Here is a 27,045-nt window from a genome sequence, read left to right on the forward strand (position 1 = left end):
TGCGATTCAACACATGATATGTGTAAAGTTATTTAGTGATGAAACATATACTGTACATAATATATCATAGCTGGCACTATAATTTCTCATGGGAAATATTTTGAGGAAAAAAGATACTTCAAAGATTCGACCTAAAAAAAAACAAAATTGAGGGTTCGCACAATTAGGCAAATAAGATTGCAGCAACATAAACACATGTATTGACGTAATGTTGTTTTCCATTAAAATAAGTCGGTACATCGGTTACATGACGGATATGGTATATAGTCAAACCGCCAAAGTATACCTATGGATACAAGTGGGTACGCGCGTGTGAACAAAATAAAATTATTGGTTTCATAGACGTTCTGTATTATACTGCACGGACGATTTACGATTATCAATTTACCAATATTGCGTAATAATAATTATCATTGACCAATTAAACTATTTTCGACCGTTATACCTACGTGTGTGTCTTGATCACAAACTCGCCTTGGATACATTTATTATGATGTGCTTGTGAAATTAAAACTGCGTTGATCTAATTTTTTCTTATAATCATATATTATATTAGCTATTAACTATTAAGTAATACCTTTAACATAGCGTACCTCATATAAATATAATATGTAATTTATATTTACAGTCCCATGCAAATTTCGTTAAATTGCGAATTTATTACGTAAAGTAATTTAATAAACTTCCAGTACCTGTGATAGACAGTTTAAAAAAAAAAGATTCAATTTTGACGCTCAGATTATTACAAAAATATTTAAACAATATTTTTTTTAAAGCAAAAAAATGTTAGTTCACAAAATTATAAATATTGTTTTAATATAGTTAATACTTTACTATCAGTACACTTGGCTCCAATAAATTATTATATTTTGCCAATAATCAATATAGTAACTATATAGGTTATTCACGTATTAGGATTGTTTAAAGTTATTAAGTTCTATACAATATTGAGTCATATATAATATAATAAATACATCCCTAGATACTGATTCGACGTGCGTCTTGCGTGTTCATAAAATGGTAAAAATAAAGAAACGTGCAATAATATATTATATTATATATACCACAAAAATAGTACCGATAAATAAAATATCTTATTTAATTTTGTACCGTGATTATATTATATACCTACGCTGATGCGTATAGATCACTATAATACTATTCTGTACTTTGGTATTCATTATAATAATAAGCACAATCAACAATTCAATGTTATAATTAATTTATTAGTACAGTAATTATATGTTAAGAGAAAAAAGTGATGTCTAGATCAACAGCACCAATTTTACAACATGCAATTCATTGTGACATTTTAATTTCCGAACTTCAACGTCTGAAACATATAATATTCTTTAAGTTGACGGATGTCGGATAGTTTTCACTTTATAATATGTATAGTAGAATATGGATATGAAAATTAGGTGTGCAACGAAATTTGCACGTAAAATTATACCACACGCGAACAAGTTTTTCGACTAAACTACTGAATTGCTATATTGTTATGTATATGTGATACAAGATATCTCGTTTTAACAGTACACCGCATATATTATCCATCAACTCGGTATATTCAACTTGGCTATTATTTGAATAGAAATCGTAATGATATAGTACCTTTCTGCGTAAGTACAAGAATACTTTTTACGTTAGAAGACTTTGCATCTTATGCAGTCTTATTATATCTAGGCAGTCTGCAGGTATATATATACCATAATATTATACAATATATTCAATTATGTACGCGCTCTTAAGATGTACAAATCATATTGACGGTTGTGATACATGCTACATATTGTGTGTAACGTGATACGGCAATAATTAATTAAACGAAGAACAAACGGACAACGGACTCAATAAAAACGTAGGTTTATCGGTAGTAAATCAGTCCCTACACATAATTTATAATAATATCGTGTGTGTGTCATAAACTCGTACAATCGTACTTCAATATATGGTATATACATTATATTATATACTTATATATATGATATAATATGATAAATTATAACTAAGCGGTATATGTATATAATAGTAGTATTGTATAAACTCAGAATGTGACGCGTATCTAAACGACATGCGGCGCGCAACGCCCGAATATTTCCGGAAATCTCAGACCGGCGCAGCGGTCCCGTCGAGATGACGAGTCGCCGGGCTGGGCGTTCAAGTCTCTCGTCCGCGACGCCGCTGCAGAAATAGCTGGTATTAGTATAATACATATCGGTACTAAAGGTAGTTGTAACTTGTAGTCCCACGTGTGTTTTTATTATTTATTTTTAATTTACTTACGCAACACCTCGACGACTAACGCGTAAATGTCATATGGCAGTGCAGCCAACTGGGGAATGTGAAAGCAACGTGAACTTTCACTGTTATTATTATATATATGCGGGTATGTAATATATTAATATGTACATAAACGTGCGAAACCACATATATTTATACGACGAAGGAGGGTGAAGAATACATGAAAGAAGATGAAAAGATTATGCGTGCGGTCTCAATGATCATTTTAATGGAATCGATTGACTGATTATTATTAGGTATAAAGGCTTCAACTTCTATAGGTCATATTTCTTAAGTCTTCATTCAAAAAATAAAATACCTTATTTAAACTCAATTAAACTATGAACTAAATAAGATTATAAATGATTAAACTACATGAAGAAATGTCCATATATATTATTATATATGAACATTTACGTAATAGCAAAATCATAATAATATTATATTTTTATATCAATGCTAATGGTTTATAAAAAAATTCTTTTACGAGGAGGATGTTTTGTTCCCGGAGTGCTTTGTCCATGTAGATGAGTTGCATAAGATGTGCCTTTTATAAAATATATGAGGAGCATTTTGGGATATTTAGAATATTGCGTTTGATCGTGAGAGATTCAACATATTGGTAGCAGTTGGGTTTTCTTTGTGCTTGATTAGATAGATATGGGTGGGGTTGGTGTATCCGATTCTTACTATTATTAGCATTGTGTACTGCGCATAATATATTATATTCACAGAGAATCGTTAAAACTATTCGAAGCGCCTCGGGATTAAAACGATAACGGACGACCGATCGTGGATGTATCTAGTACTTATATTGCATTAAAAATCAACCGCGAAATTATTATTATCGAACATATTATGACGGTGTGTTATAATATGTAAGTAGATATTTTAATTATGATATATAGCGCATTATTAAATGTTTGAATGTGTAAAATAGATTGCGTCTATTGGAGTACAGGAATTAAACGTCGCCAATTCTTTTTTAAATTTGATTATTATGTAAGTGATTGGATTTTATATTTTATATCGAAAAAAATTTGAATAGGCTTTTAGCCTTAGTGGGGATTCGATACCGTGATTTTCTGTTTTTGTCTAACACACGCGTGACATAGTATTTTAAACGTGTTTTTTTGCCAAACATGCCAATTGATCTAATGAAGAGATAAGAATTCTGAAAACAGATTTGAATTTGTCACCAAGTCTACTTGAAATTGACTTTCCCACATTTTTGTTTTTTTTGTCCCAAATTCCTAAAAATGTTATATTAAAAAAGAGTATTTAAAAATTGTTGTAATTAAATTTTCGGAGAAATTAAAATCAAAAAATCAAAAATGTGGGGAAATTGATTTCAAGTAGACTTGATGACTAATTCAAATCTGTTTTTAGAATTCTTATCGCTGCATTAGATCAATTGGTATGTTTGGCAAAAAACACGTCTAAAATATTATGTCGCGCGTGTGTTAAACAAAAACAGAAAATCAAGGTATCGAATCTCCTTAAGTGAATACATTTTAAACCAAAAATTATAATATACATATTATAACAAAAAAATACTTGAATCGGCGAGTACCCGCGACTGTCGAGTGCTCGCTGTATTCTATATAATATTTTGACTTGTGTAAACCTGTGAGTATACTTCCACTATCCATACATTTAGTAAACTAATTTATTTATCCATTTAAATATTTAAAATAACTTTTACATTGGAATTTATAATTTAATCGTATTTTAATAACTTATTTTAATGGAAACAATTTTTAAATTCTTCAAAATGTTAAGAGTCGTGAGTTACTATAAAATCTTTTTAATCAATGCGTTGTAAATGCATACCTAAAATGTATTAAAACACGTTTTTGATTAAAAAATACTTCATGCATTAGTGTTTGTATGAATAAAAGGAGAACTATTAAACATTTAAATCAAATAATAAGAATACTGGATATTTAAACAATATAATAAGTAATAGTAAACACTATCCAATAAAATATTTACTTTATTAACAAATATTTAGAATAAAAGTGTGCCAATATAATATTTTATATTACTATGCCTAGTCGTGGTTAAAACTTTTTCACAGCATATGAGTACAATGACAAATTAATTATAATAATAATATTATGATTACCTACTTAAAAGTAAAAAAATAGTGGATGTTTTTAATTCTTAGTGAAACGAGAAATATGTTACTAAAAATATTTAAATAATATATATTTTAAAGATTTCTTCCACGAAGACGCCTGCAAGTGTGAGTGATGAGCCCATAAAAATATCTAGACCTAGGTACCTGTTACGAGGAAACATGTATAATTTCACTAAAACCTTTTTTTTAATACATGTTTGGTGGTGAGACAATCAAACCACATCATTTTTAAAGAAGATAACGTATATCATAGTACATAGAGATGTATAAAATGAAGAACGCGGTCTGCAGTTTTATTATTTGTGGTCAAACATAAATGATACATATAAATAATTTTTCAATAACAACTTTCGCTTAACAAATGTCATTTCCCTCTCATTCCTCCGACACTATAATAACTTGTAGGTACATAATATATATTTTACAAATTACATAGGTATAAACATAATAATATGTATAAAATATGTTTTCTAGGATTGTACATTTTTCATTGTAAACTGATTATGTGAAGAGGAATAATACAAAAATAATTCAGATTTTAAACACTGCAGCGATTAGACTGTAACATTTTGCAAAATTGTATTACATTTTTTTTTATCATTGTCGACACTTTAGCTTATTAAGACTTATCGTCGCGCATCGTCTATTTATGATATCATATTATTCTTACCACGAGGAATTTATACTACACTATAAACACAAATAAATCTATGAAACATATAATATTATGCATGACGTGTTTATTTCACACACCACTATTTAAAAAATCTACACTTTCTAAATAGTTATGCGTTATTGTAATGTTTAACTTTAAACAAAAAAAAACTTATTGTTCATATTACAGTCATACAGATAACGTAAAAACATAATATTATATCTTGCCAGTATAATATACATATATACCTAAATATAATACGAGACTTCGTACAAATTGACCTTGAATCGTATACACGTTATAATACTAATATAATATCTATATAGGTACGTAATCTAATTCATCAAAGGAACACACGTATGTAGGAACATTCGTATCGATTATTCGAAAAGAGTGAAAGTGTATCACATACGTATAATATAATAGTAATATATCATATGCATAAGCATAATCGTTGTGCCCATAATATAATTTATAATAGGGGATATGGATTACGTGTTAGGTGTATTTTTCCGTAGACCAACCAAACGGCATTCCATCTTATTTTAAACGATAACAAATTGATCGTGTCTGTGGTCATTTTTAATTTCGCTAATTAAAGTAACTATATCTTCATATTATTATACTATATACACTATATCGGCTCGAAGCTTTAGGCGCATATGCAGTTTATTTTCGACGATACTCTTTTATAACATATTATCGTCACCATATACATAAGTACATAACGTATAATAATATATATAGTGCAATTACATGACTAACATGCCGTCGATCTTATATTATGTCTGTAAATTTGAAATGTTATAGCTTAAGCGTGCAATAAATCTACGTAATTTGTGGTATTTATAGTTGGATTGTATTTTTATATAGGAACGCCAAATGAATCGTATATGTACTAAAATCTCAGACCGTAACAGCTTTATATATTAATGAATATATAATGCATAAAATATATACTAAAAAATAAGTGTACATTATGAGTGCACGCATAGGTACAGATGTACAATATTATTTATAGAGTCGATAATAGTGTAAAAAGTGTTAAAATTGTGTTAATAATAGGAAATATTACAAAAGAGAAGATGCACCCATCGATAAACAATTATCTAAAATGAAAATGTTTTTTATTAAATAGGTACCTAATTAAACAGTTATAATTATCGTGGAAATGTTTTAGTGTAAACAATAACATTATTTTAATAATTTAATATAATAACATCATATAATATCATTCAAGCAAATTTTTGGCAATAATAATAATTACTCTGCCGTGGGATTCGTGCTGGACGATTTTGTACTTTCAAAACGTTAATTACATATGTTTATATAATGGTAATTTAAGTAAAATTCTAAAACCCGTGAACATTTCAAAGCTAATCATACTTGAGAAATAATTTATAGTTTCTTTAACTACACGATTTGCTCTTTTAATACAAAGTTAATAATTTAACGTGAAATTGTAAATAATGATTTAGTACGTCTAAGTATGAGCGCTATGTGGTTAGGTTACGACTTACGATAGATTATAAAATAACTATAATGATATACGTAAATAATAAATAATTATAATTTATAATAACACAATAAAACCACGATTAAAATTAAAAAATTAAAATTCCATTATATACTTACATATACCCGACTTAACCATAATCATTTCCACATCGGTACATGAAGTATTATTATAATTTATAACGTATAATTGACCTTTTCTCCTGACTCCCATTTCCTAAGTCCTAAATAGACATAAGGCTTATACTTAACGGTTAGAGTACCTATACTATAATTATTGAACATATTAATCTCCATGACGAATTCAAGTGACCTATACCTTTATTATATAAATATAACATTTCATCCCTATTATTATTGAACCAATGATGATGTAATTCCCTTTTTCGACCTTTTTTTTTACAAACAAGTTTGTTTTGCCTAGCATACACTCCACTATGGATCCATCTTTTGCAAAATAAAAGGATGTTGAACATTTGCGGGTGGTGTAAATGCAAGCGCTATCCTAAAAAGTTCTATACGTTTCAATTTATCATTCCCACCTAATGACAACCTAAGTTTTAATTTTTCTCGATAACTTTATATACGATGCGCAAAGTTAGCGCTAAATAGTTATAAACTATGAGGACGTACTGTTCGTAAATTGTAGGTATGTTATAAATTACGCACCGATGTCAATATAATATACCTGATAAGTGATTATAAGAACACATGTCATTGAAAAATATGTCCAGTATTCAGTAATAGGTAGTACCTAAATAGTAATCAGTACATGTCGAGGAATAGTATAGGCTAAATATCGTACCAGTTATAAAATATATAATTTAACACGTACTATCGTAAAATTATATTTTTAACAATATCCATAAAACATCGTTACCAAGCTGTAAAGAAAAAAAAAATTACAAATTTTATAGTAATATTACTATAATAGGTTAGGGCACTACCTGCAGTATGAATGTACAACAATTAACACAACGATTCAAATATTCGCTTGTTTATGCCGCAGAGATGTATTTTTTAATCGATTTCGTTGCGTTTTATTCCAAGTATTTATAGTGATTATTAGATTTTCACCTTCACGAATCCGCCCGTCAATCCGCGAACAATGGTTGCAAAGTCATAAATCTGCAAACGCATTGTATCTCAAAATATATAATATATATATATAGCACATGTATACCGCACAGACATCGTTTCAAAATCCGTGTGAGCCGTCGACTGTAATATAATATAACGTAATATTGCACGGCAGGCCGTCGTGGGCAGCAGCATTATTATCATCGTGGGTCATAATTTGTACATTATTAACAGTAATTATCGTGCACGTGTATAATAACCAGCCAGCAGGTTTTTTTCTTTTAAATATCTTATCACGTTTCATTCGTGCAGATATTATATATTTATATATATTATTATTATACAATATCATATCGCCGCACACATTATTCGTGAACCACCGACCGCCCCCGACGACGACGGCCCGAGCGTTTTAAATATTATTTTTCATTCCTCCGTCTCCAAACCCATCGTCCGCCGGGGTCCGTGTATATAGGGTTCAAGCGGACCGACTTTGGCAACATTGACCTTTTCCGACCACGGAATATTGTGCGGCGCTCTTCGCTGCTGCAGAGCTCTAAACGTACAAACGCTTCGCGCCACGACTTTCACTCGTACCTATGATAATCGATCGCGATCATCGTAGCCGCCGCACATTTGAAAACAAAATATCTTATCGCGCGTTACGATGTATATAATAGTACCTACCTATAAATATGACGTACGATCGCCGCCAAAAGCCTCGGCGGGAACCGGTTTCAAGTGGCTGCGAAAAGTTTCGTGGCCGTAACGCGTAGTAGCTATAGTGTTCGTTTATCGTACAACGCCGGAGACGTACGTGTGCGGCTGCAGAGGTCCTCTCTCCCATTAGTCGATTTCACAACATTATGATATTATTGAACGATAATAAAATAATCGTCACTTTCCGATGTCGCGCTTTTCTGACGCTATATTTTATAATACGAAACGTCGTAATATTATAATATTATTATGTATATGGTTCCGAATTCGAGGTACCTATATGTCCACCATAAGATATAAATTATATATTATGCACCACGCTTCTGCATGCATAATATGATGATAAATTAACCTGTTAAAGGTCAGAACGATTTCGGACGTTAGCTGACTTATTATAATATTGTGTTTCATATTTTCCGTATTATCTATGACGAAAAACAGATGTTGATAATAGTAGAACAGCGAAGTTCTGGTTGAAGTTCTAGTGCGGTTTTTCGTCCAACGACACAAAGGAATGCGCTACAGACTTTGTTATATGTTATCATGTAATAATTAATAACGATGACACTTTCCTCTAGTGACGGCCGACGAATGTAAATGAGAAAAAATCTGAATACAGAACGAAAATTGTAATGACTTTTAAATGACAGACAAACGTTTTTATTGACGATTAGTATATATAATTGCGCGTTCTGTTGAATGTTTGTTTATTAAACAACATGCTAAAAGATATTTCTGTGTTAGAATCTTTGAAATGAAAATTAATCAATTGATTAACGCACCTCCTAATAATATGACAGATACCGGGACTTTGACGATATTAAAAAATAACGTAATATATTTTAATATTATATTTATATTTACCTCTTTACGTGCTGGGAAACTATTTGTTTCAACGATTTCTACTTGATTACGGTAACACATTTTAATAAATTTCAAGCAGATGACGTGTGCTATTATTTTAATGCGTGCACATAATACATAAAAGAACCTACATTTTATTATATTAATCTTAATAATCGTTAAAAAAAATTCTGTATTGACCGCGGTTGCGTCTGGTCGTCGACGTATATACAAAACCATAGTATGGAATTATATGAATGTAAACCTCGATGTTGACATTCGGAGTTCCTTGAAATTTTTTCGATTTTTTTTTATCGTATACAGACATTCAGTGTATGCGTTTAGCACAGATATTATGTGCCTGCTGGTTGTAAAACGGACAAGACACATCATATAGATAACTAGATAAGATAGATGCACACTGTAAATATAAAATATACGCTCGCGACATACGTACATAGACATGAACACGTCATGATGGTTGTAAATGGTGTAAAAATGACATGAGCGGTGGTTTGGCGGCGTTGTCCTTCGACAGAAAATATTGTTTTACGTAATTATCGAAAACTACTCTCCTCGCTCGGGGGGAGTCCTCCGGTGGCCGCTATATATAGTTAGATGACCCATAAAGTTCGTCAAATAATATGCGTTATAATACCGGAGGACATGCGTGTACCTACACGTGTAGGAAATAATATATCGTGTATGCCTATCGGAAAAGAAAAAACCTCGGCCCTATAATATTATAATACAATAATAATGGGAGCCTTTATACAGGCACACCTATATATTATATAAATGTATAGACATGCACGCACCTATCTTTATTATTACTTAAAAATGTATTTACAATCTATACTGCAGTATTTCGTATTTAAGCTGATAACATAATACTAAAACGTTGTAACATGACAATAATTGGCAAAATACAAATTAACGTTAATGTGCATACGTGCTCAGTGGTAGGTACTATAGGTATAGAGATACACCTACAAAGATTATAATCGAAAGACTGGTTGCACAATACCTCCTATGTATAGACGAAATATAATGTAAAGGATTGATAACAACGTTGGACGGACACAACACACAAGAACTGAAGAATATAATCATAATTCGTTACAATATAATAGGTACAGAAGTGCAATGCAGCAGTCTAAATAACATTATGTTATACATTGTGTTTTCTATAATTGAATGTGACTGATGCGGAATGGAATCAGCGGTATAATATACATCTAAACCAGCTACCGCTTTAGTGTCGAGTATTATATTGGGTACAGGTGATAATGTGGTACCTATAGTGTTATTTATTATATATACTTGATAGCACTATACCATATTTATATTTTTATATAAATATCTAAATATATTAACGGACACCTACATCCATCGTCCCATCAATCAGCTCGTTAATAGAAATAGTGACTATCATTGGGGATGAGTAAAATGTGCAGGGCCCGAAAGGGGGAGGGAGATAAATGATTTTCTATTGAGATTCGTGTTTAAGTTCATATAACGTGAAAAGTCGGTAATTTTGAATTCACACACCGATGTGCTTCCATAGGGCTAAAGCAAATATTTTAAAGTTTAAACCGATAATACCGGAAGGCCACCTTTACTAGTGTCAAAAATCAGTCCCCCAAAACCAGTGTTTTTCAAAAGTTCCCTACTGGTATAGCTCAATATTGAAAACTGAAAACTGGCTCAGTTGATTTTTGACTTATTTGACGAAAATATAAATTTTTTAACTTATAGGTATATAAAAATTTAAAGTTATTACTTCTAAAGATTCATATTTTCATAATAATTTCCCTGATAGCAAAAATCATAAAATTGTGTACCATACATTAAAATTACAATTTCTGGTAGCACTGGTATAAGAAGGAAATATCAAATAATTTATCACCACAAAATGAGTCACCTTTCGGTATAATCATTTTAAAGTATTTGGATCCCTAGCTGGAGCTATACCTATATTTGATCGGTTTATTGTCACTCGCGCACTCCATGATTATTTATTCACGCATATATCTACATAAAACAACGATATAATAATAATAATATGTATTATGACGTACACGTATTTGGAATTTATACATACAGGTATGTCGAAGTGGTAAAACAAAATGTTCAATGTCAAAAGTAGCTATTTTCCATAATTCATAACTTTCTTCATGCCAAATACAATATTGTTGTACAGTTATACAATACAGTATAAGTAGCTATTTAATATTTTACAATTATTGGCAGCACACTCCAGGCCAGTTTGACGAAAAAAAATAAACTATATTATGTAAATACTCATAAATCGATTCTTTTGCTAAATTTAACCTTACACTTCTTACAGTTTTTAATTTTGCTTTAGCCATGAGTCATGCAGAGTTCGTGATGGATCATTTACAACGAGATAGATTTATATTTTAAAAATAAATTAATATGTTCTTAATCAAACGCTCAAATTTAGTTGTATTTTATAATTCATTTTAAATGGGTACACATTCCTTAAGCAATTTTCAGAAATAATTAAAAAATATATTGAGAGTAAGATTAAAATATATTAACAATAAGTCAAGGACAATAATAGGATTTTACTAATGGGTTTATGCGTATAATATTACACATATGTATATAGGGAAAACAAATTGGGTAAAATAATGAGTAAATGTGTAATACATAGGTAATAGGTATTGTATTTTATAATTTATATAGATGGTATATTATTGTTTATAAATATAGAAATTTGAACAAGAATGGTAAAGCGTTTAAAGCTGTTTTGCGGTAAAAATGAATATAGGTTAATGTTATTGTAATTGATTGTCATTAAAAATAAATAAAAACACATTTTAGAATGACAGTGAACGTTTATATTTACACGTTCTTAAAATTACTTTGATCGACACCGCAGGTTATTGATTTTACAATATCATAATATCTAAAATACCAATTGTTCTATTCAAATTTAAGTTCTGTAATATGCGTCTTTTCTTAACGAAAATGCGTAATACTTGTTGTGCAATTTGTTTCCAATTTGCACGAAAAAAATGTAACCATATTATTTTGTCATAAATGTATATTTAACCGGTACCTAAATAAACTAATAATAATATGGTAAATAACATCTGGCAACAACTATAATATAGGTACTATTAAAAACCAAAAACTAACTACAAGCCCGCAATAAATTGCGAGCGGCAAGTTACGATTACAACAATAATCATAATTTATGTTTATGACTTAATATGCAGTGATCGTTAAATGTATATATACAGCGTATAGTTTCTGTTGAAATTCAGTGTTTAAAAATATTTATATATATATTATTTACGTATACATATAAAGGCATCGCGAATTCCTGCACAGCATTACCAACGCGCTGCAAATGAAAATTAACTTCCTGACACAATTACCATTATATAATGTTAATTTGTAATCCATCCTGTCTCTAGCGGTGATTTCCAAGTGAATCAACGCACTTAACGAGTGTTATGCGTGTCCAATGCGTCTTCCTTCTGTCATGTCGTCGACACTGCGCGTATATATATATATATAATAAAAATATACAATTACCGCACAGTCTGTACAAAAAAAAACCGACAACAACTCGCCAATTAATATAGGTTCCTACTGTATACATAGGGAAATTAATAATAAAATGTGCGAGGTGATATTTTTTTTCATTTCATAATAGTTTTCAAAAGACAATCTTACTCAACTATATGTCTATATATATAACACACACACACACACACACACACACACACACACACACGTATGACGTGCCCATAATAATATTATACATCACTCGCGCGTTTACATGTAACAGTCGTAGTAAACAACTTGCAATTCACGTTGGATCAGTTTCCGTAAATCTCACCAAGGACGTCGGGATGAACGATTCACCACCACCCGCGAGTGCAGTTTTTAAAGAGCGAAACAACAATAATATAATACTAGGTAGGTTCTTATTATAGTTATTATAACGTACGCGTCCGTTGTTATAAATCGGCGAATCGAATAAATGTAGTTCTTCGCTTTTCATCGCCGACAGTGGCAGACGCGTTGAAATATAATAATATATTATATGACGAAAGTTCACGAAACAATAATATTATGCATAATACATAAAAACTTAGGACTTACGCTAACTAATGAGCAATAATAATTTCGCAAATAATGATCCGTCACTGATAGCGCGGCAATCTCTGCGCAGAGACTTTTCGATATCATATTATTATACATAGAACATTTGTCGATAAGAACAATAATTATATAACTTGATTATGCGTTTATAGCTAAATTGGATTTTCTACGAGAATCGTAATATAATAAGCAGCGTAGACTTGTTTGACTCCTGCAGGTTTACAATCTTGGCAAAATTCAAAATATGAATTATAGACACGTAAGTATAAAGATTTCTCTTTCATTCCGTAAAAATTACACTGAAAAGTTGATAAAAACGTAATAACATGTGGAGATCAAAACTCTCTTATAAAATAAGGATTTTTAATTTCAATTTTCAGCGAGCGAATATATTCAATAACATTTATTCTGCAACAAATAATAATGATACGTTTGGTCCTCACACAATGCCGGTTAAAATGAACACACAAAATACAAGACAATATTTCGAACTTTCAAATGCAGTTCATTTTCACAATAACCCGCATGCGCGTTGCCACATATTTCGTAAAAATTTCAAATTTGTTTTGTTTTGTGGTAGGTACCTACTAATGAATTCTCACATGCGTGTTGCTATAGTTTCTACTAAAATTATTTCACCCGAGTACAGTATATTAGGTTTCTTTACCTAAGTAGGTATTCTTTGTTGGTCGTAGCGTTTCGGAAAATATGAACACAGACTTTCGTTTCACTTCCTCGCGCCATTTTTCTACATACCTACCTCGATGGTTTTCTACACGTGCCTGTGCATTCTAGTTATAGATTTAAACGTGAGAACGAAACTGGTAACGCAAATCCCATAGGCATAATAATATAATATTAGACATTATATTATCCACTCAAAATATTGTACATATTATTATTTTACTGCAATATATTATGTGGAGTATAACTTGGACAAAAAACTTCATTTAGTATTTTAAATTGAGTAACACACAAAGACACATTACAATTTGTCCAAAGTTATATCTGAACCTGCGTCCTGCAGCGGTTACATCAAAAAAAATAATACACGTACTATATATTATATTATTATGATATTGTCAAAACTAATTATTATTTCGTTTGTCTTCGCAACAATCACCGCGCGAAACTATATGAAATAAATATAAAAAGTACATAATTGTAACAAAACGTGTATCATCAGATCTCGCGCGTGAGAATCAGATTAATCTAGTGAAACCATGCTACGCATATAACATCTTATAATATAATAATATTACAGCGAGAACAATAGTTCTGCAGGAGGCACACGTAAGAGAGTGATATAAATATTTTAATAATATAATATAATACATATATTAGACGTATACTACGCTGTCACATCACACGCGTATACAGGCTAATTTGTATTCAACCGGTTAAAAGGGCATATACCTACCCACTTCGGTGCACTTTACAGCGTGTACGGAGACCATACTAAGTCGCCGGTTAGGCCTCGGCACGAGTATTATATACATAATGTATACAATATACACAATAATAAGTTCGTAACGTATTTGCGGTCATCTACACTACACTATACCTATATGGGTATGAGAGCGATTATCAGAGATGCGTTTACGCGTTCTGCGCACGTCGTAGGTAACATTTAAATATTAATAACCCCCATTTCGTGTACCAATATACCTATATGAACGGTTTAAGGATAAAGGATTGTCCGAGCGAGGGTGGGAAGAAGGTCGTTGATATCTCGGTAGTTTCTTAACGAGAGAAAAAAAAACCGGCACAACGCCTTCGGCTTTCACTATTTATTCATTGGACTAGGTACCTATACAGCGGTGAGAAAAACGAAATAATAATATCTCGACTAAAAACACACTGTGACAACAAGACACTTAATTCGATCGTTTAACGTGAAAAAAAATATATAATATAATTATTAAATTATAAAAAACCGCCATAGATTTGTGTTTCGGTATAATTATAATCTACATTTTTTTTAACATCGTGATAATATGTATTTACCGCCACTACGCCTTCTCCATTGTCACGCGTCGGTATGGTTTTATTGTGGTGAAGATTATACGACTATGCGACTCAAACTATGCTATAGGTACAATGGTATATTATATTATAGGTATAGGTATAGTGTATAGATACCTACAGCGGTTTTTTAATCGTGGCTGCTACAGACGGATCGGTTCGGTAAAATAGAAAAAATATTTGAATATATGACAATATGACATATCAATAAGAGTGAAATGCATAATATCATACCATATAGGTACTGCCTTATATGACGTATGTATAACGAATGCAACCACCCCCCTTACGACGAGACATCAAAACACGAAATATTATATTATTATCATATACGATTATATATTATATTATTATATGAATACGAAGAAGACACAGTTTCGACTCGTCATAACGATATAATTTTATAATAATATCATCATAACATAATATATTATACACACATACATTGTACGTTGGATTCATTTTCCGCTCCCCTCGTTATTATTGCCCACCCCTTCCCACCGTATTTAGCAACAAACATTATGCATATTTTTTTTCCACACCAGACCATACAAAATATGTTATAAGGAAATAGGTATATATCGATACTGGATACCTTAACATACATATCGGTACCTACGCAGATTGGTTACTATCATAATGCAACGTAGTCGTTATTATTCAGCGAATTTGGATCGTTTTGATCGACGTCGATACATAATATATATAACGCGCACAATGGGTGTTTTATTTGTGCCCGCGAGCACACACACGCTCGCGAGTATGCAAATTCCAATTTTTATCCTACAAAACATTAAAATCATATACGTAGAGATTAGACACGGTCTTGTCATGGTCTCGCATTATGTGATTTACCGACACATGATCTATATATATTGCGTTGGTTTGATGTTACGTAAATATTGTTCATTGAATAACTGTTGAAAACATATTTTTGGTGATGACTTTTTACGGTTTGCCTATATTGTAGTTATGGTTTATACAAAAATACTATAGTTATACATTATAACCAAATAACATTATACGTTACATATAACATTATTATATTCATACTAACGGCATAATGTGTATATTTCTGTTTCAGATGCAATTTTTGCCATGGCTGTTAATATTTGGGTCAATTATTATATCTGACGCCGAACGTAAGTGTATAAATGCGTCATTCAACCGTGTGGATTTTGCTTGATAAAGCTCTATTGTACAATATACTTAATAATATATTGTATAAATTATATCATAATTAATTGAGATATTATCACTAGCTTTTAATTTCTATTCATATACCTACATAATATTATGCTTAACAACCAAGATGATCGTCGACTGATTTTATCATCTTCAAATTTTCGAATGCTTTCAACATGTTTATCTCTTCTCAATTTCCCCTGCTCACTTCTATTCTTGAACACACCTTCAACAATTTATTTTTAATTACAGTTCTATTTGTAGAATCTTTAAGATCTTATATACTGCCGTTGTCATTTTTTCCTTAAAAATCCTTAAAAACTTAAGTTCGTATAACATGATGCCGATCAAACTACAGGATAACTAACTACCCATCGTTTAATAAACAAGATAACGATTGTTTGTTGAATGTTAGTCTAGCTAATAAGTATTACAATTTTTAATTAAGTAGGTATACAATTTAAATTTATTGCCATTGCAAATAACGAAAAAAAATATTTTCTAAATAGCGAGTAGACTTGAAATAAAACTTTTTCATCTGGTCTAGTTTTCCTCTTTATAACTATATTATAATAATATATATATACTCCTAACAATTGACAAATAATAAAACGCTATGCAAAAAGTAATTTAAGGAAATATTGACATATCGTGTATTGTACAGTAACTGTCGTATCTTATTTAAAATTGTTATTGATATTTCATGTGTTAATATACATTAAATTGTATTTATATAGTTATATATATCTATGTTTATAATAATATGCTCGTGAGTTGTGTTACAATAATTGTTCCGTCTTACAACTTTAAATTGTTGAATCATACATTCGTATTCCTTACCCAGTCCACGGCTGGGTGAATATCAGTTGGTGTTATTTTATGTCGAAAAATATATTATCACATATTTATTGCGAAGTATAATTTAGATTCAGGGTGTATGTGTATGTGTGTGTGTGTGTGTGTGTATGTTTTTTACCATCGGAAAATCGTATTTAACTATTTAAGTTCAACGGTCTGCAAGACCTTGAGAAGCCCAGTCGACATGATCTGCATTCTATATTATTTGCATCACGTTTTCGTAGACTACAATAACCTTGGCCCGTCTACCATTGTAATATCGAACGAAAACAATACCTTTGAACGCTTCCACAAAGTTTCGGAAACAATTTAATGAGTTATTAATAATATTCAAATTAAACGTCGCTGTGTTAGTCAGGTCTTATCGTGGCTACTGTTAGCAGCAACAGTTGCCGTTGCTGCGTGAGATCCCAGTCATGTTACTATTTTGATTGTTTGGTTTGTTTGTAGTCTTTACGCATTGTATGACACTTGCGTGAATATCCGTTTTGGCTTTGATCGCAAGGACGAAATAGTTTTTTTTTTATAACGGGGTTTTGTAATGCATTACAATTTACAGATGATATACAAAAACGAGAATCATCTAATCAAAAGAAGGTGGTGTGTTACTACACGAACTGGAGTGTATACAGACCAGGGACGGCCAAGTTTTCGCCACAAAACATTAACCCGTACTTGTGTACGCATTTGATATACGCGTTCGGTGGTCTGGACAAAGAAAATGGACTGCGTCCTTATGATAAGTATCAAGATATTGAACAAGGTAAATGTTGTCAACTGTGGGTCATTTTTGTTTTTATTGACCCGATTGGTTTTAAACAGGTGGTTACGCCAAATTTAACGGACTGAAGACTTATAACAAAAATCTCAAAACGCTTCTGGCAATTGGAGGGTGGAATGAAGGTTCCGCTAGATTCTCTAAATTGGTAGACGACGAAGATAAAAGAAAAGAATTCGTGAAAAATGTTATTAAATTTCTCAGACAAAATAATTTTGATGGCCTTGACTTGGATTGGGAGTATCCAGCCTATAGGGATGGTAGTAAGCCCAGTGACAAAGAAAACTATGCGTCCTTAGTAAAGGTAAATTATTGTATTAAACTTGGTTTAATCCGTGTATGAAATATTTAATTTATTTTTGTCTTAACACAAAGGAATTGCGAGAAGAATTTAATAGAGAATCATCAAAAACTGGCCGATCTAGGTTACTTCTGACCATGGCAGTTCCAGCTGGTATCGAGTACATAGATAAGGGATATGACATTCCTGAACTAAATAAGTAAGAACATGATTTACATTCTTACTTTGTACTTTAATTGTTGTAAATTTTGTGTTGAATTTATATTATTATTTTTAATAGGCATTTGGACTTTATGAATTTACTGACATACGATTATCATTCATCGTTCGAACCAGCAGTGAATCACCATTCTCCACTCTATCCCTTGGAAGAAGATTCAGAATATAACTTTGACGCAAAACTTAATATAGTAATTTGAACTTTGTTTTTTATTATATAAATGCTGAACTATTATGAACAGTAACTTTTATTATAATTATTATATCGTTTATAAAAATATAGGATCATACAATCAAACATTATCTTGCTTCTGGAGCTGATAAAGAAAAACTGGTCCTTGGTATTCCAACTTACGGTAGATCGTATACACTTTTTAATAGAGAGAGTAAAGACATAGGAGCTCCATCAGATGGTCCTGGGGAAAAAGGAGAAGCCACTAGAGAAAAAGGATACTTGGCCTACTATGAGGTATGAATGAAAATATAACATTTTTTAAATATGATTTTCAGTTACTCAAGATATATCTTTAAGCCTTTGGTTAATATGCATGTATCATTGTATCGTAACGTATCTATACAGAATTGGTAACATGAAAACACAGTTGCAAACATTGTATAAATTGTATTCGTATAATTCACAGTGTAAAGTGCAAACGATATGTATTCATAGCATTTTCACGAAAGGTATAAATATTATACAAAAAAATAGTAAAAATATATATTGATCAAATATTCAAAGTTCTAATCATTATAATTTATACTAAATAAATACAAGCAGTATATTAACACATTCATATCACATGATATTAGTCTGTTAGCTAGGACTAAAATATATATTTTATTGTATATGGTAAAATAATTTAAACAAGTGTATATTTAATTCTTTAAACACTATGACAAAAATTGCAAATTTAGATGTTTTCAATAGAACTGAAAATGTAACACTATTTATAATATTGAATTATTATTATTATATTGTATCGTATTAGTTATTATTTTATCATTAATTATTTTATCTAACACTAGTCGGCCATTTTCTTTAATTAAAACAATATGTTTTCAAATTACCAATAACATAAATATTACAATTTAACTATTTATATCATAGTAATATATTAGGCAAGGTGTAAAATAAGGACTTGACAAATGAAATAACTTTTTCCTAATCAAAATTTAAACATTTTTTTTTTTATATATATAATATAAATATATAATTTATAGACGCTCGCATTACAAATATTGAAATATCTACAGTATAACATATTTTTTTATATATACAGAAAATAAAAATTCAAAATAGCCAATTTTTAAATCTTATTTTTGGAAAATTTTGACAGTAAAAACTTTTATTTATTAAGTAGGTAGTTTATTTTTAAATATCAATATTTTTTTGGAGTAAATTTATTTGAAACGTAATAACTTTTTTCGAAATATTCTTTTTGGGAATTTTCTGACAAGTATATTTATTTAATTATTTACTATTCACACAATTTTCATAATTTTTGTTGTACCTATAGAATATGTAATTAACATATAATTCAAATATAAATGTATTAAAGGTCTATACATTTTATAATTCAAATATAAATGTATTAAAGGTCTATACATTTTAACTGATTATTATTAGCAATTAGATATGTCTGTGGCAAATATATATTTTTAAAATTATATCAGTGTCCTATGCCCAATGGTAATATATCATATACATGGCAATATGAAATATTGTTCTAATATCTTGTTACGTATATAAAATAACAGAATAATACATATGGGTATAATGTTTTATTTTTACTAGATTTGTGGAAATTTGAAAAAAGATGATTCCTGGACTATTGAACAACCCAAACCAAAAGCAATGGGACCTTATGCATACAAAGATAACCAATGGGTTGGATATGATGACGAAGAATTTGTTAAATTAAAGGTATGATTGAATATAGAAAACATTACTATTGTCTATTATTATATATCAACTTTATTGTTAGCAAATTTGATTTAATTATAATGCGTTTTTATTAGGCTAAATATGTAAATGAAAACGATTTGGGAGGTATAATGTTTTGGTCAATTGACAATGATGACTTTAGAGGAAGTTGTCATAGTAGACCATATCCACTAATTGAAGCAGGAAAAGAAGCTCTTTTTGGGTATGTATCATACAAATATGATGTATATAATTATTTTATATGATAAAAATAATATATATTTTAATTCTATTTTTACATTTTAGTGATTCGAAAGTAGCACCAAGTCAAGGAAAAGAAACTAAAACTACCTTATCGAAATCCCGACCAAAACCAAGACCAGTGGCAAGAACGACTACTACATCAGCACCACAAGAAAAGTCAGGTGTGTCTACAACTACTCCAGAACCACCTACTACACCTGATACTGGAACTGGTAAGTTTAAAGTTATTTAAAATTATAAATTTTTATAATTATATGTATATTAATCATAAACCAACATCTTTGTTTTAAAGATTTTACCTGTAAGGATGAAGGATTCTTTCCACATCCACGTGAATGCAAAAAATATTTTTGGTGTTTGGACAGCGGTCCATCAAATTTAGGAATTGTAGCTCATCAATTTACGTGCCCTTCGGGATTAGTGTTCAACAAAATATCGGATTCTTGTGATTACACTAGAAACGTTGTCTGTAAAGATAAGAAAACTTCTGATACAACAACCACAACTACAACAACAACAACACCCAAACCAATTAAATCTGGAATAAAAACCACTACTACTACAACTACCACATCAACGACTCAGACTCCAGAAGTAGAAGATGACAGTGAAGACGAGTTTGAGGAAGAAGAAGATCCTAAAGAAATAAAACAATTGATTACTTTGATTAAGAAATTAGGTATTTATATAATTAGTTAAAAATGTTCATGGTTTATTACAAGTTAGGACTTCTGTTAATAATTATATTTATATAGGTGGTGTAGCAGAGTTAGAAAAACAACTTAATATTAAGGATGGGTCAACTGAAGTAACAACTCCAGCAATAAGCAAATCCCTTTACAACAAAGTTTTAAAATTACCTTCCAATAGGTAAATTATATCTTATAATAATATAATGAATGAAGAGTTGATTTAAAAAAAAAATAATTAACTATGCAGGTTTCAGTCCTCATACATAAATGGACCTGGTCCACAAAGTGAAGGGTTGGACAAAAAAGATGATAGTATAGATTATAAGAAAGATAAACCTCAATATGTCACAATAAGACGTCAAAGGTTTGTATTGTGATAAGTCAATTAAATAGAACATAATATTAATTGTTTTTGAACAATAACATTACCTATTTTAGGCCTTCTAAAGATGTAGTTGACAACATCAAAGAATCAGAAGAAGAGGATATTCCTACTGATGCAACTACTGAAAGATTTAAGCCAACATATAAAACAGTTGATAGAACCCGATTCCGTGATTTAGGAGAAGTAGCTGATGAAAATTCTGAAAGTGATTCATTGCCTAAGTATACCACAATTAGTCGGACTAAATCATCAGAAAGTAATCCCGAAGAAACAACGAGTCCAAAATATGTTACTTTGCGTAGACAGAGACCAACTTACAAAGAAGATGAAATAAGTGATGAAGAAATCACTCCAGTTGCAGTATCATCTACTTCACAGGCACCAAGGTATATCACACAATTGTAAAATATTAAAACATTATATTATTTATTGTGTCTTATAAATATTTGTATAGCTGTATAGGTATATACATATATTATATAGCCAATTAATCATGATATATTTTAGGTATGTTTCATTATTAAGGCAAAGAAGTACAACCACTACAACAACACCCGATGATAGATTGATCGAAACAACCACGAAAGATAATGTCGAAGAACCAAGAGAAAATAAAAATACTAAGGTGAGTCATATGACTTTAACAACAGAGTCTAGCATAATTAGCACCATCTTATTCAATACTGAACCATTTACCGAGACAATCGCAACAACCGTAAACGTTCCTACATTTACTACTGCAAGAAATAGTGAAACTTCAAAAATTCTAACATTAATTACTGAAAAAATGAGTAATACGTCAAGTACAACCAAAGCCCCAGTGTCAATTGATAAAAACATAAATAATAGTATAAGTACTACAAAAGCTCCAACATCGACTGTCACTAATGTTGTTACATCTATATATGAAGCTGCTACAGAAAGGCAGAGAGTTCGTGTAAAAAATATTCAAAACTTTTTATTGGAGCATAAGAAAACTGAACCAGTTACTCAATCAGTCACACACACTACAGCTCCACTAACTACTACTTTATCTAAAACAATAGAAAATATAGCTCCAATTGAAGAACCAACTCAGAAATCAATACTCAAAGGTAGATTTGGAGGTCCTGTACATTTCAGACCAACCCTAAGAAAATTAATAGGCATTCCAGAAAACAATGGCACGACAACAGAGAAAGTCATTGAAACAACGACCGAAAAAATAGTTGAACCTACTACCGAGAAAAAAAATCGTTTAAACAAATATACTAACAGATTTATCAGACCAGCTAGTAATTTTAGTACAGAAAATATAAGTACCACAAGTAAAATATTTGTAACATCAACTACTGAAAGCACGTCAGAATCAAGTACGAGGCAAATTAATAGATTTAGACAAACAACTAGCAGTGCTACAGACAATCAACTACCATTAACTAGAAAGTTTATAGCTAGATACAGGCAAAGAACAACAGAGTTACCAGTGATAAACAATACTGAAGTACAAGAAGTACAAAGGTCACGATTTTTTAGAAGCCGCAGACCAATTTCTTCTACCACAACTACAACAGAAGAAACAATAACAGAACTATTAAATGTTGAAGAAAATGCAGATAATGTCCGTTATGAAACGACACCTTACACTCCTACTACAATGCATGTCCCAACTACAAACGTCGAAGAAATTTCGACAAACGATGAGGAAATTAAAATAACAACAATCGATAGTTTTGAGCCAATAAAATACAGTACAACTGAAATGACAACAATAATACAGCCAATCACTAATAAAATAACCAAGTCTTTCAGAGGATCCGTGCGAGCAAACGACGGATTTCAGGATAGTAAAATTGATAAACCACGATCTCCGTCATTGGGCAGACAAAATTCAAGATTTTTAAAAGAGGAACAAAAAATATTATTTATTAGAGTTATGCCTTCGCCAGATGGACGATCTCAAAATGAGTTTACATCAAATCCTGTCAAAAATATAACTAGAAATCGGGGTAGAGTCAGAGCCTATGATTCTCTAGAACTTAATACTCTGACCGATGAGTTGACAAACGATGACCGACCAAATGAGCTGTTCAGAGGAAGTGAAACAAAATTCAGACCAACCACTTCTACCACCACTGAATCGACAGAAGAGGTATGAATGAAATTTGCATAACAAGTTAAAACAACTAAAACGAATGCATCGGTCAGGCGCACGAAAGCTACTAATAAAATATACTACCTCATTAATATGAATTACGAATGTGTAAATGTTGTGGTCGCTGGTGAACTGATGACTGCTGCATGATTAAATCTAAACTGGAAAAATTATTTTGGTTTAACAAGAACCATACTGACGATTAAAAATCGGTGGAAATAAGTTGCATGATAAAATAAAGACAGGTACGAATGGTTCGAGCATCCGCTACGCCACTGCATTGCATCCTAAGCTTCCCATCAACTAATAAACATAAATGCTAACATACTCATTTTATTTCTACTGTACTTAACAATAAATTATCATCATAGTGTTATAAAGTTTCATAAATATATTTTTAAGATTCAAAAAGACAGAATTCGTCAACGAATTACAAGACCGGTTCAACGTTCAACGACAACAACGACTACTACTGAGGAATCACCACCAAGTTCATCTGCAACAGAATCATATTCGTCAAAAGTAAATCGAAGGAGAAAATTTAGGCCCGAATATACAACTACTTCAACTTCAACTTACGAAGAAGGTATGTCATTAATGTTTATACAGTTTTATTAAAATTGAATTATAAATTACGTAAAAATATAGTTAAATTATCTAACTATATTTTTACGTAATTACAAAAAATCTGATTCCTAATCAGTTCAATAATAAATAAGATTGTCTTAAAGTCAAATATAATAAATTATAAATTATAATATACCTAATAACTACCATAAGTTACATTAATTATATTTTTATTACTACCACAAGTTACTGTAAGTTATAGTTGAGGTGATCATACAAATATATAATTATTATTATTGTACAAAATGAAATTCTTTACTTTTAAGGGATTTCGTTTTATAATATAAAATGTAATATTACAAGACACAAGGCATATAAAACGCACTTATTTGAAATTAATTTTGATAACTTGATAAGTGATAACAATTAAGGTACCTATTGAAACGTGCATTTAAGGTACTAAAAAAAATATCTATTTTGATCCATATTTGTCACTGTGATGGTAGCTTACATTTATTTTTATTAATTTCAACATAATAAATAATATATATTTAAAATATAAACTTATATTATCATTACTAAAACTGTTAAATTTTATTTTAAAGAAATAACTACACCAAAAACTCGAAATCCTGAACGAAGATTTAGGAGCCGGACACCATTATTGAAAAATACAGTAACTACAAGTACAACGCCAGAAACTTTGGAGAACAGTGATCGGGAATTCTTCAGTACGTCATCACAGCCATATTTCGACGATTCGAGTCTTTTTGCGAAGACCCGAGATGATCGTAAAATTGGCGGATCAACAGAAGACCTAGCTAATACAGCTGTAGTTGCCATACATACACTCGCTACAGCACCGCCTTCAAATTACGAATTTAGTAAGAAAACTTTTACACTCTTATACACCTATAATAGATTTATGTGCTATGATAACAATGCAATCAGTAAAAATGTGATACATGACGAGAATAATAATTGATTTTATTTATATTAACAAACAAAAAAACGTTAGACCAGACCATGAGTTATATCAAAAAAATATATTGCTTGATTTTGACGATTTGCAGGGCCTTCTACGCACAGTCCGCAGCAGAGCGTTTTTCACGAAACCACTCAGAACCGCGAATATTTTGAGCCACAAGCACCACATTCGATAGACTCGTTCGATATCGTCCAGCCAGCTAGACTACCGGCACAGTCGCTGAGACAATCGGCACAACCTCAACTGTCGCCGCCGCCACCACCGTCCATCAAGCTGCCCGCGGTCTCATTCCAGCCGGCACCTTTCCAGCCTTCTCCGTTCCAGGCGGGCCCCTTCCAGCCGGTCCCGTATCCAGGACTACCGTTCCAGGCAAACAACGCGTTCGCGCCGGTCGCGAGACAATCGCCCACGACCGCCCTGCCGCCGGCCACGTCTCGGCAAACGTTCATATTGCGAAGGGGCCCGTCGAGGACCACGCCGCTGGGAACAGCCGCGACGTCCGCGCCGCCGCAGTACTTGAACGACAACACGCAGGAACAGTACGCCGACTATTCGGAACCGGAACAGGCGTCCGACTCCAGTGAACAGCGGGTGGCCCTCAAGGGCAAGGTCCGGATACACGGTGACGGGTACATCGAGTGTCTGGACATGGGCAGTTTCCCGCACCCGTTCTCGTGCCAGAAATTCATATCCTGCGCCAAGACGGAATACGGAGCGCTGTTCGGATGGGAGTACACGTGCCCCAAGGGGCTGTCGTTCGACCAAGTGGGTGGCATTTGCAACTGGTCGTCCGGGCCCATGTGCAACAACTGATGTGTGACCTGTTGTATACCGTCGCAAAAGCACGAAGAAAAACGAAAAGCACAAACAAAAACAGACAAAACAAAATTCCTAGTCTCTCTCTGTATCTGTTGCTCTCTCTATATCTATTTCTCCCTCTCTCCCTCCCTATCATTCCATCCCCATTTATCTTCCTTTCTCTCTCTCTCTATTTCTCGACGTATGACTTTTCGTTACGTTTAAACGCCAAATGTTCTTTTCAGGGCCAGTTTTTGATAGAGAATCCAACTCGGATGAAATTACATTAATTTAATCGGACTGTCGATATCAAAATAGTATATATACCTAAGTATTGTAATTTCATTCGATTTGTTTTGTATACATATTTTATAACTACGTATATGTTGTAATAATTAAATTTATATATTTTGTATTTTTACGTATTTAAGAATAAATTGTAATAATTATAAGATATTTTGTGTTTACATTTCATAATTCGATGTCTTACATGTTACATCCCATTGGATTAGTAGCGTCATTTCAGGTTTTGAGAGAAGGGGTAA

General features: G+C 31.4%; 1 protein-coding gene across 2 annotated transcripts in view; it reads left to right on the plus strand.

Moving 5' to 3' along the window:
* Positions 1–26,954, plus strand: part of LOC132944511 (oviduct-specific glycoprotein) — a 39,756-nt gene extending 12,802 nt beyond the window's left edge. The window contains exons 2-18 of one of the 2 annotated variants that reach the window (XM_061013886.1): positions 16,492–16,549; positions 18,010–18,213; positions 18,273–18,532; positions 18,604–18,728; positions 18,810–18,939; positions 19,032–19,217; positions 20,544–20,672; positions 20,768–20,895; positions 20,979–21,148; positions 21,229–21,615; positions 21,692–21,806; positions 21,876–21,992; positions 22,067–22,399; positions 22,521–24,144; positions 24,550–24,733; positions 25,320–25,598; positions 25,788–26,954. In XM_061013886.1, the coding sequence (XP_060869869.1) occupies positions 16,492–16,549; positions 18,010–18,213; positions 18,273–18,532; positions 18,604–18,728; positions 18,810–18,939; positions 19,032–19,217; positions 20,544–20,672; positions 20,768–20,895; positions 20,979–21,148; positions 21,229–21,615; positions 21,692–21,806; positions 21,876–21,992; positions 22,067–22,399; positions 22,521–24,144; positions 24,550–24,733; positions 25,320–25,598; positions 25,788–26,515 (5,157 nt within the window). In that variant the 3' untranslated portion in view covers positions 26,516–26,954. The remainder of the gene's footprint in view (positions 1–16,491; positions 16,550–18,009; positions 18,214–18,272; positions 18,533–18,603; positions 18,729–18,809; positions 18,940–19,031; positions 19,218–20,543; positions 20,673–20,767; positions 20,896–20,978; positions 21,149–21,228; positions 21,616–21,691; positions 21,807–21,875; positions 21,993–22,066; positions 22,400–22,520; positions 24,145–24,549; positions 24,734–25,319; positions 25,599–25,787) is intronic. The other variant, XM_061013888.1, reaches the window with a different exon arrangement.
* The last annotated feature ends 91 nt before the right edge of the window (positions 26,955–27,045 follow it).

This window comes from Metopolophium dirhodum, chromosome 5, assembly GCF_019925205.1.
Source record: "Metopolophium dirhodum isolate CAU chromosome 5, ASM1992520v1, whole genome shotgun sequence".
Lineage (NCBI taxonomy): Eukaryota > Metazoa > Arthropoda > Insecta > Hemiptera > Aphididae > Metopolophium > Metopolophium dirhodum.